Source organism: Pelmatolapia mariae, linkage group LG10_11 (assembly GCF_036321145.2).
Source record: "Pelmatolapia mariae isolate MD_Pm_ZW linkage group LG10_11, Pm_UMD_F_2, whole genome shotgun sequence".
In the NCBI taxonomy this organism is placed as follows: domain Eukaryota; kingdom Metazoa; phylum Chordata; class Actinopteri; order Cichliformes; family Cichlidae; genus Pelmatolapia; species Pelmatolapia mariae.
The window spans coordinates 65,668,054-65,684,896 of NC_086236.1; the positions used below are offsets into that span (position 1 = coordinate 65,668,054).

The 16,843-nt window shown below is 39.4% G+C and overlaps 1 protein-coding gene across 1 annotated transcript in view; it reads left to right on the forward strand.

The window, feature by feature from the left end:
- si:dkey-22o22.2 (neural-cadherin) overlaps positions 1–16,843 on the forward strand; it is a 147,031-nt gene that overhangs the window by 86,881 nt on the left and 43,307 nt on the right. The window contains exons 12-16 of the mRNA XM_063485101.1: positions 1,643–1,810; positions 9,400–9,649; positions 10,768–10,895; positions 10,979–11,165; positions 11,320–11,463. Of these exons, the coding sequence (XP_063341171.1) occupies positions 1,643–1,810; positions 9,400–9,649; positions 10,768–10,895; positions 10,979–11,165; positions 11,320–11,463 (877 nt within the window). The remainder of the gene's footprint in view (positions 1–1,642; positions 1,811–9,399; positions 9,650–10,767; positions 10,896–10,978; positions 11,166–11,319; positions 11,464–16,843) is intronic.

Consider the following 16,843-nt stretch of genomic DNA (forward strand, 5'->3'; position numbering starts at 1 on the left):
CGTATGCAGTGGAAACACAGATGTCCCAGTTTTACACTGGGACATGAATGCATCTTACAGCTGAAATTTGTCTCAAAGCCCCATGTGGAATGCGACTTGATTTGTGAGTATCTCTGTGAAATGTTACGTGTAGTTTCAGTATAAGCACAGAAAGGTTTTTGAAACCTAAAATTATCGGAAGATGAACTTAATAGGTTGTGCGTAAATGATTCGTATTTATTCAGGTTTGGATGTACGCATTTGTAAAGTAGTTTTACGTGTGGTCAGATTGCTTCCTATGCGTGCGGATCGAAGCATGCGCTCCCGAGTCCTTAAAAGTTGCACACAAATTCATTGTACACATTTGTAAATCATGTCCTACACATTTGCAACACTTTTGAGGCGCATTTCTCTCCATAGGTGCATATATATGAATTCTAACATATGTGTCAGATAAGTATGATGAAAACCATTTGAGAGCAAGGCATTGATGAAGATGAGTTTAGGTGACTGTTGTTGGGATTTGGCGCTATATAAATAAAACTGAATTGAACTGATACCAACCCAGTTCTGTTATCTGTTGAAAAGAATGGTATGATCAGTGGTATCAGACGTTGCAGATAAGTCTAGAAGGATTAAAATGTAATATTCGCCACTATCTAAGTGCATAAGTAGTTTTCACCAATGCCGAATTTTGGAAATGGACCTATAATTCTCTGAAACAGTGGCTTATAGGGAGGGTATCCAAGCACAGTGGTTATGCACTTTGTTCACCCGCCACTCACCCCAACAGCTTCCAAGCCACCCCAATCCAGTTGTAAATGTCACCCTAAATCTATTTAAACCCCGTCCAGCTATGATGACCTTGTGAAAAAGCTATTTCCATGAAAGCACAGACGGTGGGCCATATCACAACACAAAAACATGTTTTTTAATAATTAATAACTGCAATAAGCTGAATGATATGCACATAAAAGCATATCCTCCGCATGTAAACAAAGCAATGCAAAAAATTAAACATAACTGGGATATTATGAGGTCACAAGGCCAAAGTTGTTCCCAACAGCAACAGCTGCTCTGATGTTTCCACTGCGTGAGGAATGAAAGTTGCATCAAACAGACTGTTGTTTTAAATCTTTAATGGTTGTCATCATTATGTGTGTCTGATTTCTCTTCAGTACAATCTTACAATGTCAAACTGAAAATCCATAATGAAGCGAATCCGTCTGTTAAGCTAACGTCGGCGATGAATGATGCCTACTGTTCTTCTTCTTTTGTCACTGTCATCTCCTCTCTGTTCTTCTTCTCTCTGGTTCTCATTTTCTTTTTAGCAGCACTTCAGTCAATAATTTAGCAAAGGAAAATGTATCCCTACCCACTTTCTTTATTCACTTTTTGTAAACAAACTAAAGGATCAATATTTTCTTTCTCTCTCTGCTCAAATATTTACAATTTATACAAGTGTTTGGTCTTTCTAAACTATCAAAGAGCTACTTGATCATTAAAATTTTATTTTGAAGATAACAAGACCAAGTTTTAAAGGCAAATCAATTCTAAATAGAAAACACCCTTATTTGTTTGGTAAAACTTGTTAAAGCGAAAATGTTCTGATCAGAATCATGAGTTCCTTGATCTTAATTACTCCCTGTTCATCTCTTTGCAGACATCCAGAATCAACCAGCAGATTGTGGCCTCAGATGGAGGGAACCGCAGCAGCTCAGTGGAGCTCACCGTTATCATCACAAACGTCCACAATCAGCCACCACAGTGGGAGCAGTCCGAATACTGGGTCACTGTGCCGGAAAACACCGTCCGAGATGCCAAGATAGTGGTGAGTTTATGATGAGAACATTGAGCCCTGAAATGGTAAAACGATAACTAAAAAACATTCAACTTTCACTTTTCAAGAAACCATTTTTTGAGATAGATTGAGCTTTGTGACATGGTGTGCTTCCTTGTTAAAGGGATGCCCATTGTCAGCAACAATACTTGGGTAGGCTTTGGTGTTTAAATGATGCAATGTGTGCAAAGAAAATTCTCCCCACAACATTACAACACCACCAGCCTGAACCGCTGATACAAGGCAGGATGGACTCATTCTTTCATGTTGTTTATGCCAAATTCTGACCCTACCATCCAGATGTCACAGCAGAAATCAAGACTCATCAGAAGAGGAGGGTTTTTTTTCCAATCTTATATTGTTCAATGTTGGTGAGTCAGTGCAAATTGTATCCCTGGTTTCCTGTTTTTAGATGGCAGGAGTGGACCCCAGTGTGGTCTTCTGCTCCTATAGCCTACCCGTTGTATTAAGTGTTACTATTTGAGTTATTGTTGACTTCTTACCAAAGCAGTCTGGCCAGTCTCCTCTGACTTCTGTGTGTGAGAAAATCCCAGTGGATCAGCAGTTTCTGAAATAATCAGACCATCCAGTCTGGCGTTCAAAGTCACTTAAATCACCTTTCTTCCTCACTCTGATGCTTGGTTTGAGCTTCTACGGGTCATCTTGAGCATGTCTGCTGCCAGTTTGGCTGATTAGATATGTTCATTAATGAGCATTTGAACAGGTGTACATAACAAAGTGGCTTGTGAATGTATGACTGAAAAGGTGCCGATCTGGGAACTGAAGCACACGTTTCTTTTCATCAGTATCAGTAGCCCTAAGAGCTCGGAAGTGACATGGGCGAGAGAAGGGGATGACTCGTAAAAAGGGAGGAATATTTAAACTCAGTCACCCTCCTGCAGCAGTATAAGAGTTCTATTTCATTTACATCCTGCTTCACGTCTGTGCACAGCACCCTGAGGAGGCTAGAGATAGTCTTTCTTCTTCTTCATCCCTCTCTCCTCACTTTCCAGCTCATCCATCCCTCTCTCTCTGTGTCAGCACGTTTAGCCGAGCACTTCTAAACATTTTCTGCCGAGCAAACAACAAACCCGCCCCGAGTCTGTCTCACCTGACTCACTGCAATCTCTCTCACACACACACACACGCACAAGTGCACACACAGTTTGCTTGTATACCTCTGGTGATTTTTTTTCCTCTTTTGATCCCTCCATCCTAATTTGCTTCCTATTCCTAAGCTGATGGTTTAGAAGGTAGAGGAGTTTTTACCCTCCAGCTGCTCGATTTCATGGAGGTTAGTCAGTTTTCAAATAGTTGGAGGGTAAGTGCGTGTAATCCTGTGTGTGTTCGCGTGTTGTTGTGCTTCTTTTCGACACCGTGTTTTCGCTGAAAAGACGGTGATGGTGATTGGAGGTTCCCACCCACAGCTCCATCTGTCAGAGATGATTGAGCAGAGCAAGAAAATTACACCTGCTGTCGGGGCGTCACAATGGACTCCTATCACCTCAGAAAAACAGACGTTTAATTATTGTCTTTAACCTGACAGAGGCTGTATGATGCAGTGAGAAGAAGTGAGGAGGGGGAGCTAAATTAGGGAAAGGAAAGCTTTATGGTACTGAAAGATGGATAAAAAAATGCTGTGTGGATTTTGGTCTTTTTATGTTGACAGTAGGAGAAATATAAAATAACACGAGCTTTCTCCTTTAATCAGATCATACCAGTTGCATCTGAAAGAATACACTTTACACGAATGTGTTCCTTGTTGAATGTGTCTTGTTTTGTTCAAATTAACTGTGGAAGTGAGGTTTTTCTCCCTTCATCAATGTTTCATCTCCTTCATTTTTCATTCCTCTAGAAAAGGCTGAATCTTTCCACTACGCTCTCCCTGTCAAAAAGTATTACCTGAAAGCTGAGCCCAGATGCACAACTGTTGGACAAAATACTGGCAAAGGAAAAACAAAAAACTGTGATCAACTGAAAATCATCTGTCTGCATGTTGAAACCATGTATACATAATGTTTTATGAGCAATAAATTCAGTGGACAAATATGTTAAGTTACCCAAACCTGGCTACATATACAAAACAATGGAAGGCTGAAATGTCTCCTCCCTCTCTTCCTCCTCCCTCCCTTGTCTCCCCTGCGGTGTTAATTGCGCTGAGGAGGAACTGTTGTTTTAAATTTAGCAGCCTTAATAAGGTCTGTTAATCACATTGTTAACGAGGCAGAGGGAGGGAGGCGCTGCAGAGGTGGAAGCTGCTCTGCGTGCGCGCGTGTATTAAATCTCCATATCAATAAGCTGAAGTCATCTCCTGCTTATGTGTGTAAGAGTCGCATGTTATAATAGGCCTCCTCATCAGCTGATTTCCTCTTGTTTTCTTCCTCATCCTGTTGATGTTTTTAGTGTTTGCTCTTATGCAAACACTTTCTCTCATGGCCACAAATGACTTTAAATATTCTCTTAGATTTACCTTAAAATATATCTTCTGGCTATCCACTGATGCTTAAAAATCATTTGGAAAGTCTAAAAAGCAGTTCATTTCAAGCGTCTGATAAAAGAGAATATGTCTGATGTATTGCAGTATCACACAAAATGAAGGAATTTCTGACCTGTGTGCATTGCAGCTTTTTGAATAGCGTGCAATAGGGATGGACAGTTGTCTGCCTTTTCATATCACCATATTTTCATTATGAAAGACTGCAGATAGACAATCCAGTCACCACGGGGCATATGGGCCAGAGAACCTTCGATGTAATCACTCATGTTAAATGTCAGCATGGGCAGTACTACAGTGTGGTATTTTGGTTCATTTTATTAGAAAAATATGCAAACGAGAACAACTACATTTTGAATTCAGCTCCAGAAAACACAGGGAATATGATAACAGAGAGCACAGTGGGGGTGTGTGTGTGTGTGTGTGTGTGGGGGGGGGGGGGGGGGGGGGGGGGGGGGGGGGGGACACCATCCATCTCTTTCTTTTGGTTGATTTGTATCAGTTTAATTAGGCTACCCATGTGATGGGCAGATAAATGAGATAATAAGACATGAAACACACGAGGCAGAAACACTAATTATGTTATTTGCCAGATAAATAAGCAAAGGAGCCATTAAAAGTGTAATTACCACATGTAAGCATCAAAAAATGGAGCAGACCCCTACAAACACCACACACACACACACACACACACACACACACACACACACACCAACCCTGATGACCCCACCTTACCCTTTTCAGCTGAGTGCTAACTGTTAGCATTTGAAGCTGACAGGGCAATCTGTATTCCAGCTGCTGAATCACTCTCACCACCAGCCGCACCAGCTGAGAGCGATCTGCTGCGATATCTCCACGGGCATTAATCTGTGTGGGAGAGGAAGGCAGACACTGATCAGCTTAACTTCAGCATGCTGCACTGATGTCTAATGAGATGATTTCTCATTAGTCCTGATTCCATACACTCTGCTGGTTCGGCCTGCTGTGAGGCTGAGCCACGCTCCACTAACATGCCCTCACGCAACTCTTCACCTGAAACCGGATGCCTTCATCTCGGGCTGTTTGTGAGATTTTGAATTAACATCCTGTTTAAAAATTTTAAGAGACTACCAATGGAAAAACCAAACAAGAAAGTCAGATTCCCGACCATCCTTTTATAACTGCTGCAGGAAAGCAAAATGGGTTAAAAGTCAATTTTATACTCATCAGTTAAAAATCAATATAATAAGGAGAGATCGTTTGGAAGTAAAGATGAAATTAATTGGAGAAACAGCGTGTAACATAAAATTCTTTTCGGTTAATAGATTCTGATGAAAATCCACATCTTAGAGCAGATGATATGAAAAGTAGGAAATAGAGATGGGAACCCCCGGAGTTCAGACAGTTGTAGTGGAACACAGTTAGCAAATGGCTTGAAGTGGCTTCGGTTGAGATGTTCTGCAATCTGGATAAGATGGAGATGAAGTGGAGGAAGACTGCATGATAGATGGTCTGAAAGGTAGTAGAGAAGTAGCACAGTGGCAATAATATTTGCAGAACAGGGATGCATGCAAATATACAAGCAGGCAAGAATTAAATGTTAGAATTAAGTGTTTTTCTCTGTGTGAGAGTGTGTAGTCATCCCAGCATACTAAGTAGTTGGTAAACGCATTAGATTGAGACTGTTCGAGCTGCTGTGGTCACTGGGTCTAAGGGCTGAAAGGGTTTCAGTGTTTGAAGTGGCAGACAGCATTTCTCACTCAGGGGAAACATGCTACCTCTTGTGGAAGTGACGACAAGGGCGACGGTTGTTCAGGGGTGATTTTTTTTTTCCTTACACTGGAGCTGAGATAGGTTCTCCCCTGCTTTCAGTCTTTGCTCAAAGCCACCATGGCCTGAACTAAAGGGGTTAAATGATTTTGTACTGACTGTACTTTATATTTATAGTGGCCATTTTACGGAACCATTTATAGATGTGGCGGTCAGGCTGACAGATGCACCGTTACACTAAATTAAGAAAAGATTTATTCGTAAGTGGTCGTCAGCAACCTTTTCTCTCCCACTCATCTGCCTGCAGGATCTTAGCAGGCATAGACAGCCCTTGCTTTCTACTTGATTTTTCAGTCATGTCGTTGTAAGAAGATTTTTAAAAATCATGCATGCTCCCTCCAGTAAAAGCATATTTCATCATCATTAATTATTAATACCAGAAAAACTGCTAATTAAACAGGTCACATTGCATTTTCTTACAAGTACTGTCCAACAGTTCAAAAATCCTGCTTTAATGATACAAGAATGCTTCCAGATTAACTGCTGTTGCTCATACAATGACCCTCTTCTCAGCTGGCTACCGAGACCACCTGACATATTTTATTTGCAGCTGAGTGGACACAGGAATCTGAGCTGAAGTTAGAATCAAAATAAATGAGCCCCCTTACACTTTAGTGAACAAAAACTGTGGTGGCAAAAATCAGAGTGAGTCAATTAACTGGAAATGCATGCGTGTGTGTGTCTAACAATCCAGGTCATAGCTTACTGTAAAATGAGGTAGCATCACTCAGCCATGGAAAATACAGTCCCTCATTGGCAAGGTTGGGAGTGTGTGGTCAGGAAGGACAATAGCACACACCATATTTCCATCACTTCAAAGGACATTATATTGACTTTTTGTGCATTTCCTTCCAACTTAACCTAACTATGACCTTAACCTAAACCTGAACTCATTCTGAACATAAGCAATAGGTTTATAGTAATAAGGTTTAATGATTTAATTTCTGTGCCTGAAAAGGAGCAATATCACCACAATGTGACTGTGTAAACAGATTTATGACCCCACTTCCCTGGGGACATAAATACACATACACACTTTCTCACTCTAAGGTCAGCTTAGTCTACTGCCAGGAGCATAACACAAGTCTTAAAAGCTCTGCTGCTGGTAGAAGAACAGCTCAGGACAACACACACTGATCCAGACACATATTTTATTTAAAAAAAAAACACAAAAAGGAAAAACATCAACAAAGCAGAAACCGAATCCTTTTTGGGTATTTTGGAAAGTTTTCACCATGAGTGCTTTATATCCATAGAAGGACTGAGTTGCAGGTCTGGCCGTTAAAACGTCGCATTCTTTGAAATGTAGTTGTGTATTTTAGGGTGTCATTTTTCTGGTGAGTGTTATAGTTTAAAGATCTGGAAGCCGTTGGAGCTGTTATAAAGATGTACGACCTCGTTGTCGACACGAGCAGCTGTGTGATAACATGATGTCATCATGAACCAGTACAGGCTCTTCTTTGGCTTCTGCCTTTGACGGATTATAACGCAATGTGGGAGTAACTGCTTCAGAAATGGAGATAAGTCTGTCTCTATAAACTAGAAGCCCAAAAGGAGTAAACAGAGGTTTGAGAAGATGAGTTTTCAGTGTCTGTATATGGGATATCTTTTATTCTGTTGACACTGCATGTAATCTGTCTGAGTGATGATCTCTGTTCCTATTCTAGTCAGAGACGACCAGCTCGGCTTGCTTTTGAAAAAGATGCACTTGTAAAAAGAACTCCAAATACCAGGCCACATATAACAACACTGAATTTTACAAAAACAGTGATGCCAGTTAATATTAAAGGTTGTTTAAAAATACACACATTTTTAAAACTTTTAAAACTCTTCAAACTGGATTTTAAGACCCAAAGGCATGACATCAGATCTGAGCAAACCTACATTCGTCTTCTGCAATCTCTTATTTTGCAGCATTTCTTTTATATATCTTTTATAGATCTTGCATTTATATATTTTCTCCCATATGCCGCCTTCTAGTACTTGTATCAGAAACTGCATTCTTCACAATTTTAACTTGAACACTGATTTGTGAACACAAACTGTGGTTTGTGTACTCAAATCATGACAGCTTGGTTCTAAACTTCTCCATAAAGTTCAGACATAAAGGTCTAACAACTTCCACAGTATGTTGTCCTCTATATACTTCTGTATGTTCAGGCATATCATACATACCCCAAGTCTCATGGATGTCACTTATCCAAGCTCAAAAATCAGACTTTGACACTCTTTAAAGAGGACCTTTATCTCTCATTCTCCATTCTGCTGTAACCACTTACACCTTGGCACTTAAGCCAAAGGACACCCTGTGCATATTTCTGAATGGCCAGTTCAATCTAACAGAAAAGATTGAATTGACACCCTGGGGTGAGAGTAAGTTGGAACTTTCCACCCAAAGATGTTTTTTTTATATTAGTTACAATTGGCAAAGGAATTTTGAATGAGATTTTCCAGCTACCTGAGAAGTAAGTTATTTGTTATTTGTTTTGGTGGTGCTCATTTAAAATAAATAATAACATAAATATATTTACTAGTAATTAATAAATGATACACAGTTCAACACAGAAGCTGGGATTTGCCACATAATTCCCTCTCTGATAATCAAAGCAAGCTGGATACTTTGCTTTAGCATTGATGAGAACTCTATAACTCATTAATGTATCTGGAATATTTGAGCAACAGTCACTTTTGAAATCCATCACATGATCCTCAAAGGATGTCCCCAAGGCTCCTGCAGTCTCCGACTTTGTACTTTTACACTGAAACACCCTTGACACTGATCATTACTGAGGATCAACGCAGGTAAATAAAAATAAGATACCAAGATATTTAATGTGGAAAAGATGGAAAACATAGAAAAGCAAGTTACTAGTTTGACAAGTTTGATGCTATCAACTATTTTTCAAGGGTCTTTCTCATGTGAGAAATATGTTTGTACCATGAGAGAATTTCAAATCTGAATTTCAGTCTCTCCCTCACTACAAAGGTAAGTTCTGTATAATTCACCATGTCTGTGAAGTCTCAATGGCCAGCTCACGCTTGCTGTCCCTTGGTGTGCATGACATCAGTATATTTCACAGTGTCATTTCCTGTCAAGTTTTTCTTCTGCTTTTCAAATCACTCTGCCCCTTTCTCAGTGGAAAAACGACACACACAAAGTGATGAGGAAAAACCGTGACATTAGGAAGCTCAGGCGCACACAGTCATAATGTGCGAGCAGACGCTGGTTCTTTTGGATACAAAGACATATCTTTTGTTCTTTTCCCTCTGTCAACAGACCATCAAGGCAACATCTCCCCTCGGTGACCCCAGGGTGACCTACAACCTGGAGGAGGGTCAGGTACCGGAGACCAACATGCCAGTGCGGTTCTACATGAAACCAAACCGGGCCGACGGCTCGGCATCCATCCTGGTAGCCGAGAACCTCGACTATGAGACGACGCGCTTCTTCACGCTCAGAGTGCGCGTGCAGAATGTCGCTGCTGTGCCGCTCGCCTCCTTTACCACGGTCTATGTTAATGTGACGGGTGAGTTTGTATGATTACGGGTCAAACATTTTCAACTCCTTTAGCCAGACTGGTAGTCAGAAACGTGGATTCAGTCCCATAGGTTTGTACAGGTAACCAATCAACTTACAGCTCTTTCATTTAAATACTACTAGGCCCCTGTTGGCTATATGCACTCAGTGTGAGTGAGTCTCAAAGATGAGATATTGACTTATTTGCATATTGATAGATATGTTCATAATTCTAAATATGCTATTTTGATGAGCAGAGCAAAGTATTTAGTGGTTTAAAAGTTGCCATTAGAAGGACTTTAAAATGAGTAGCAGAGTTAGTTCCATATGAAAGTCAACATTCAGCTCTGACCATCGAATGTAAAGAAGCTGTTGGTGAGCAACAGAAACTCGGGTGTAATGAGTGGCAAGCTGGAGGAAATGACAAGAAGAGAAAGAGTAATGAAGTGCGGTTCATATCCAGGGTCGTTTCTGGCAGAAAAAGAAGAAAACAGAAGCGACCGGTGGTGTCAGCTCCGTGCCGTCTCCCTTTAACAGTGACTCACTTCCCAAACAGCAGCTGTAGGCGGGTGGAGAGAAGGAAAGAGGAGAAAACACTTCCTGACTTTGATTGGCTTTGAACAAACCCACATCGGACGCTGTAATTGGCTTAGCGGAGCTTGAAAGTGAGCTGACAAGCTGCTTTGTGGACTCTTCAGGGTGTTTGGAGGATAATTCCTCACTAATAACTCAGTTTTCATTAGTGAGGGTAGACACAGTCCAGCTTCACTTTCTGATGGACTTTTTTTAAAAATTTTGCCTTTTTGTCTCTTTCTGCTTTATTTCACTGTAATTCATCTTTACTTTTTAATCTCCTTTACTGGTGTTCTAAAAATCCAATCTTATTTCTGTCTCTTTGCCTTCTGTCTTGCTTGTTCTTTCTTTCTGTCTTTGTTTATTTCCTGCTCACTTTTCCATTCCTTCTAGCATTTTCTTTCTCTGTCTGTTTTTAATCCACTTTAATCAGCTTTCATGGACATGACAGGCTGTATGTGTTCTTTTGCCAGATCCTTCAACAACAAAAAATATGAATGTGGGAAAATAAAGGATATTTTTTTCTACTGTTTCTTTTTGTTTTTTCCCCCTCAGACGTGAACGACAACGTTCCTTTCTTTCTGTCGTCCACCTATGAGGCCACGGTTCCTGAAGGAGCGCAGATGGGCACATCTGTGGCTCAGGTGTCAGCCACTGATCTGGACTCTGGTCTACACGGGATGGTGAGAAACGTCTGCACTGATCGTTAATGATATTCTACTTCCTGTTCTTTTTCTGCTTCACTGCATCTCTCTGTGTTCTTCAGATCCACTATGTGATCCTAAAGGATGAAAGTGGGGACTCTCAGTTCTTCAGCATTGACTCCCACAGTGGGATCATCTTCACTCGAGCCTCTTTTGACCGTGAGCAGAAAGCTTCGTATCTGATAGAGGTGCAGTCACAGGACGGCTCGGAGTCGGCCCGACAAGGCCAGCAGGGCCAGCCTAACACAGGTAACGCACAATCAGAGAGAAGGCATGCAGTCCAATTAATATAAAAGAGATCATTTTGCAGACCTTATAAAACGAAAGTCTAGAGAATCTTGCATGTGTTTGGATACGTTGAAATTATATTCCTGAGCAAAGCCTCCGTCCCACTTTGACTCAGACACAGCCTATGTCAGGATCTTCGTCACCGATGTGAACGACAACGCCCCGGCATTTGCCCAGCCGGTGTATGAGGTGAGCGTGGAGGAAGACAAGGAGGTCGGCTTCGTCCTCATCACCGTCACGGCCAACGACGAGGATGAAGGTGAGTTAGAATCTGGCAGTTTTTCTGTCTCTCTGGGATGCACCTGTTGTAGTTGCTGTCAGTGGTGGCAGTGAAGTCAGTTCTTTGTGATTTCATGTGAACTTCAGTCAAACTGATCAAAGTCTCTGACTGAGTGTGCAGTTAGTCATAAAAACAAGTGTTGAGCAAGAAATTAGGTGCGTGAACTGAATGATCTGGTGGCTCCCCTCTCTGTCTCTCCCCTCTCCCATTGAGCGCTGTTTGCTTTTCATACTTTTTTTTATAATCTTTCTCCTCTTTTTGCCTCTTTGTTTCTGTTTGGATGATTTGCATCCCCTCTTCTCCTCTTTCTGCTTTTCTTGTCTCAATCCACTCTAATTTTCTGCTCTCTTCTTTTTTGAATTTGTCTCTTCTCTTGATTTTTCTTAAGATAAACTTTGCTCTGTATAAGGTTACATTTTTTTCTTCCACTGCAGTAGCTGGTGGTCATGTCTTATTGTAAAATCTTACATTAGATTTTATAGCTTAAAAATCACTTAATTTTTACTGCTGTTTATTGAGACTGTGGGCAATACGTTTGAAGAGGTTTTGTTTGTTTGTTTTTATGTGTGTCTAAATTCAAAATCAGGCTGCCCGGGTTTAAACTAATATGTTACTTGCTTTAGTGAAATTATCCAGTTTGTTGTTGTGAGACCTCGCATGAAAACTTGATCAGTGTTAAAGTGTTACCGCACAGGATTTATATGGCGGATGATATTATCCATTATCTATTCAGATCTGCAAATCACTCAGTCCGCTCTTGTTGTTGATGTAATACAAAGTGGGACACGCTTAACTAACGTGGTTCACATAGACAAAGTGAATGAAAATGAATGCTCTGTTGAACTGAGAGTAAACAGTTGTGCAGACAATTAGGCTTTAGATGTGTGGCAGAATACGGATACTCAGCATTACATTAAATGATCTTTGATGGCACTCTTAATGTTTGCAGTTTCTGTTGTTTCTGGTCATTAGTTGAAGTTCACAGAGTGTATATTAAAGATGGATGTAGCAAAATTACACCAACAAAAGTTCCTTAAACCTGTATTATTTTTGATGGCCATTAATGGCTGACTCCTCTGTTTGCAGGCTTGATTGTACTGAAAGACCCAGAAAAATGTTGAAAGTACAATTTGTAGTAAACTTTCATGTAAATGCTTCTTTAAAAAATATCTAAATAAAATCATGAGAACCAGTGTGGCACCCATCTGTTTATAACTGTTAACTAATTATTTATAGTTACTTGTGTAAAGTAAATTTCCTGTGTTTAATGCAGCAAATAGAGGTAGCAGTCTTAGTTTTATTCTGTTTTCCATTGTGTACTAATTATAAAGCCGTTTAAATGTATTCAGACTTCACAATAAAACTGAATACAAAGCCCAAGTCTATACCACATGAAAGCGTGTGTACTTTTAAGCTCTACACTTCCCATAGGTGTCCAGATGACTAACATGAACAGAAATGTTTTTTATTGAGCTGAATTCAAATTCAACTTTATTCAAAGAGCTCTTTCAAGGCCCTTATACTGTAAGCTAAAAACCATATTGCATTAAAAGATGAACCCCCAACAATGAGATGATATCCTATGAGTGAGCATTTAGTGACAGTGTGAAGGAAGTACTCAGTTCATATATTCTGGATTTAACAGGGAAGTAGATAAAAAGAAAAGCTATTTAAAATAGACTAATATGGGAGAAATATCTCTCTTTCTATTTCCTGTTAGTACTCTCACTGCAGTGTCTTGGATCAGCTGAGGGCTTTTCGTGAAACTTTTAGACGATCCAGATAATGAGGAATTACAGTTGAGTATTTCAGCCTCAACATAATAAATCCATGAACTAGTTTTTCAGCATTACTTTCAGACAGGATGTTTTGTTTAGTTTTGACAATGCTGTGAAGATGAAAGAAGGCACTCCTGTATATTTGTTTTATGTGCACATTGAAGAACATATCCTCCTCATAGAGCATGTTCTCAGCTCTAAGCCTCCTCCTGTAAATTACATCATAAATTACATATCGTGCCTATAGTTTTACTGATTTGTGTCATCTGGCTTCACAAATAAATACAACTGGTTATTATCTGCATGGCATTGGAAATGTATGCATTGTTTTCTAAAGATATTACCTGAGAGACCCATGTGTAAATTAAAAGGTATTGGTCCGAACTCAGAACCCTGTGGAACTCCATGACTAACTTTTATGCATGACAAAGAATCCTCATTTATAAAAACTAATTGACTTGATTATGTTTCAAATCAGTGCATTTTCTTTAATCTAAGTGGCATGCATGGTAGGTTTTGGTTAACAGTAATCAGTCTCACACTGATAAGAATTTAGCTTCGTTAAATTGATAATGTTAGATAAGTAAACATTGCTTCTCAAGCTGCGCCTCCCACATTTTGGAAGCACCAGAATGTTAAATTACCTTAACCTACGTGGCATTATTTTGAATTATAGCATTTTTGGTTTAACCTACTTACCTAACATCAGAGTGCCTCCATTCATATTTGATATAGAGGTTATGTGGAAAGTATTCTTGCTTTTTTTGTTGTTGTTTGCTTTGTTTTCTTTTTTTGGAGGGTAATTGGGTAGTTGTGTCTGTGCTAACAGAAGTACATTTAAGTAGTTTTAAAAACTGATTTTAAAAATTTCATGCTCTTCAATTTTCTTAATTTATTAGTCCCCGTTCTCCTCACTGTTGTCACTCGTCTCCACTCTCCTTATTTTCTCTCCTCTGTTTTATCTCCTTCTCTCTTCTTCTCTTGCTGTCACAGCTCGTTAGCGAGTGCCGCTGCTCCCTTGAGGTCGGCGGTTTTGATGTTTGTCTCTTTGTTTGTGTTTGTCCCTCATTCCTCTTCCTCCTCCGCTCTAAACCAATAAGCACCAGGAGGCAAAAAAAAGGAAAAATATCAGAAAACAACAAAAAACAAGCCTCTCTCTCTTCTACTCTCTCTCTTAATGACAGCTGTTGGCGTCAGCTCAACGCCTCTGAGGTTTTCTATACTCAGAGCATGAGTGAAGGAAAGAAGAGTGATGTCTTATTATTTATTTTTCTTTTTTTAATCTTTAACCTTTATTTTTTTTCTTGTTGACTGCAATATACTTTTATACAGTGTGACACAGTCTACCTCCTATTCATCTTCTATATTCACCCTGATTCCCTGAGGAGCTCCCCAAACTTCCAGTCACTCGTCTTCCACTGTCTCCTTTCTTAATACTTTTTCCCATAGTTTGAGCCGACTTCCGAATTGAGCCATTTACTGAATTTCTTAAAAATAGAAATAAGGAACACCTCGGCACTCGACCAAACTTGCTATAGGCATCGCTAACAAGCTATAGCGCTTAAAAGAATATCTGGATGAATTTCAGTCCAAGTCGTTCCTGCACTTTTGCGTGTTGGCTGGTAGCAGCAGAGTAAATGTGTAATTGAGAGTTTATAAATACCATGTTGCATGACTCATAAAGCCAGAATGACAGCAGAAATACCATCAGTCATGTCATATTTGCAGAATGCACATCCCTTTTTTAAAGTTGTGATTCTCATTTTTTTTTTAGTTTGTCTGTTATTTCTATGATTACTAATTGCTATATTCAGAAAATATTGAGATCTTTAGCAAAAACACTCAGTGGTCTGACAGGTAGGCAGGATAGTCAGACTTATCTAGAAGAGAATACAAAGTAATAATCTATCAGCTCTTTTCTAACTACAGTTGTAATTGAAGTTATTGAAAACAGATATCATACATTCAAATAAGCCATTAAAGCAGTCTGTTAGCAAAGGTACTTACATTTAACTTAGAACTGTCATTTTTTTGTTGATCATATAGTCTTCTGAGTCAAAATTAAATTTGCCTTTTCATGTGGAACATTTGACTGACACATGCCAACTGTTCATAATGTAAATGAAGTCATATAAGGATGTTATTATCTATAAAGTTACAAGGTTACATCCCGCAAAACATGAGGAGGAATAAAAGTAACATTTTAAATGCAAACAGAAATCCCCACAAGCTGAAAAAGTTACACTGTGATGGGACGTTAGAGACTATTCTATAACTATTTCTTACTGCAAAGTTAAAAAAATATTTATACTAAAATATTTGGTATGAAAAAAGGAAGGTTAGCCCTGTAGCACACTGGTAGCCAGTGGAGTTACCAGTGGGGTCCAGGAAGTACCCCACCCCTCACTCCAGGCCCACTTGACCCTAATTTTGATTAATATAAGAAAACAAATAAATTGAAAACAGAAGTTTCAGTTTATTTTCTGGCCCTTGACTTGTTGATTAATTTACGGTTCATTTACATTTGAGCCCCTTCATAAACCCTGTAAAAAAATTTTCTCTGGGAGCACTCCATATTTTGAGGCTTGTGTCTGAAAATCTGCTTTGCTTTCTAATTTTTATTGAAACTAGTTCAGTCAGTCAGTTAAAATAGCTGTTTTGTTTATTTTTCTCTTTTTTTATTGCTTTGTCTTCTTTATGTGGCCTTATTCCTGGAAATGTCTAGATTTAGTATTTTTTCCCCCTCAGACTGATCCCGTGAGGTTCTGAAAGACGCTGAACACAGGATTAAGAGATGCTAAGATTGCAAACTGCTGTACAAATCTTTAACCTTTTTTTCTTGCTGACGCTTTATCCCCACTTTTTTTTGTCTCGCCAGAGACTCCCCGTAGTAATTAACAAACACTCCTCGGCCCTATACCACTTGGGGGTCCAAAGGCTCAGATAAAGAAAACCAGTCGTGTTAGCTTAAATATCCCTTAAACCTTCCTAACAGGCACGTTGGTAAGGGTGAGATTAACTAAACCCCCAGATCTGATCCATGCTGAATCAGCTCTGTGAGCGTAAAAGAGGGAGATCAGGGTGAAATGTTTGTAAATATTTATCATATATCCATAATAATTGCATCTTTCTACCTCTAATAACTCGGTTGTTAAGTTCTAGTCATATTTGGTGGTTAGATATAACTAAACCTTAATTAGATTGTTTTCAGTGTTTGCTCTGTTGTTGCTCTTTTGTGATTTGCTTTTTATAGATTATAGCTCAGTATCTTAAAAAGTAACAATTGCAGTTCAGTGGCTGCACTGAATTGCGATGTTTGCATTTCTGTAATTACAGTTATTAGAAGACATGCGGGCGTTTGATTCACTGTTTCCTGAAACAAGAGAAATACCTTGTGTCACTTAGTTTCTCTTACTGCTTTGTCTCTATTGTGGGAGTAGCAGAATCCAACACTTTGGTAGACAAACATTAGCACTGCCATCTGCCCTCCTAATGTTATCTTTAAGAGTGCTATGTTGCAATATTTTTAATGTGCTTCTGTTTATATTTTGTTGAACATTTTTGTAATTACATTATCACAT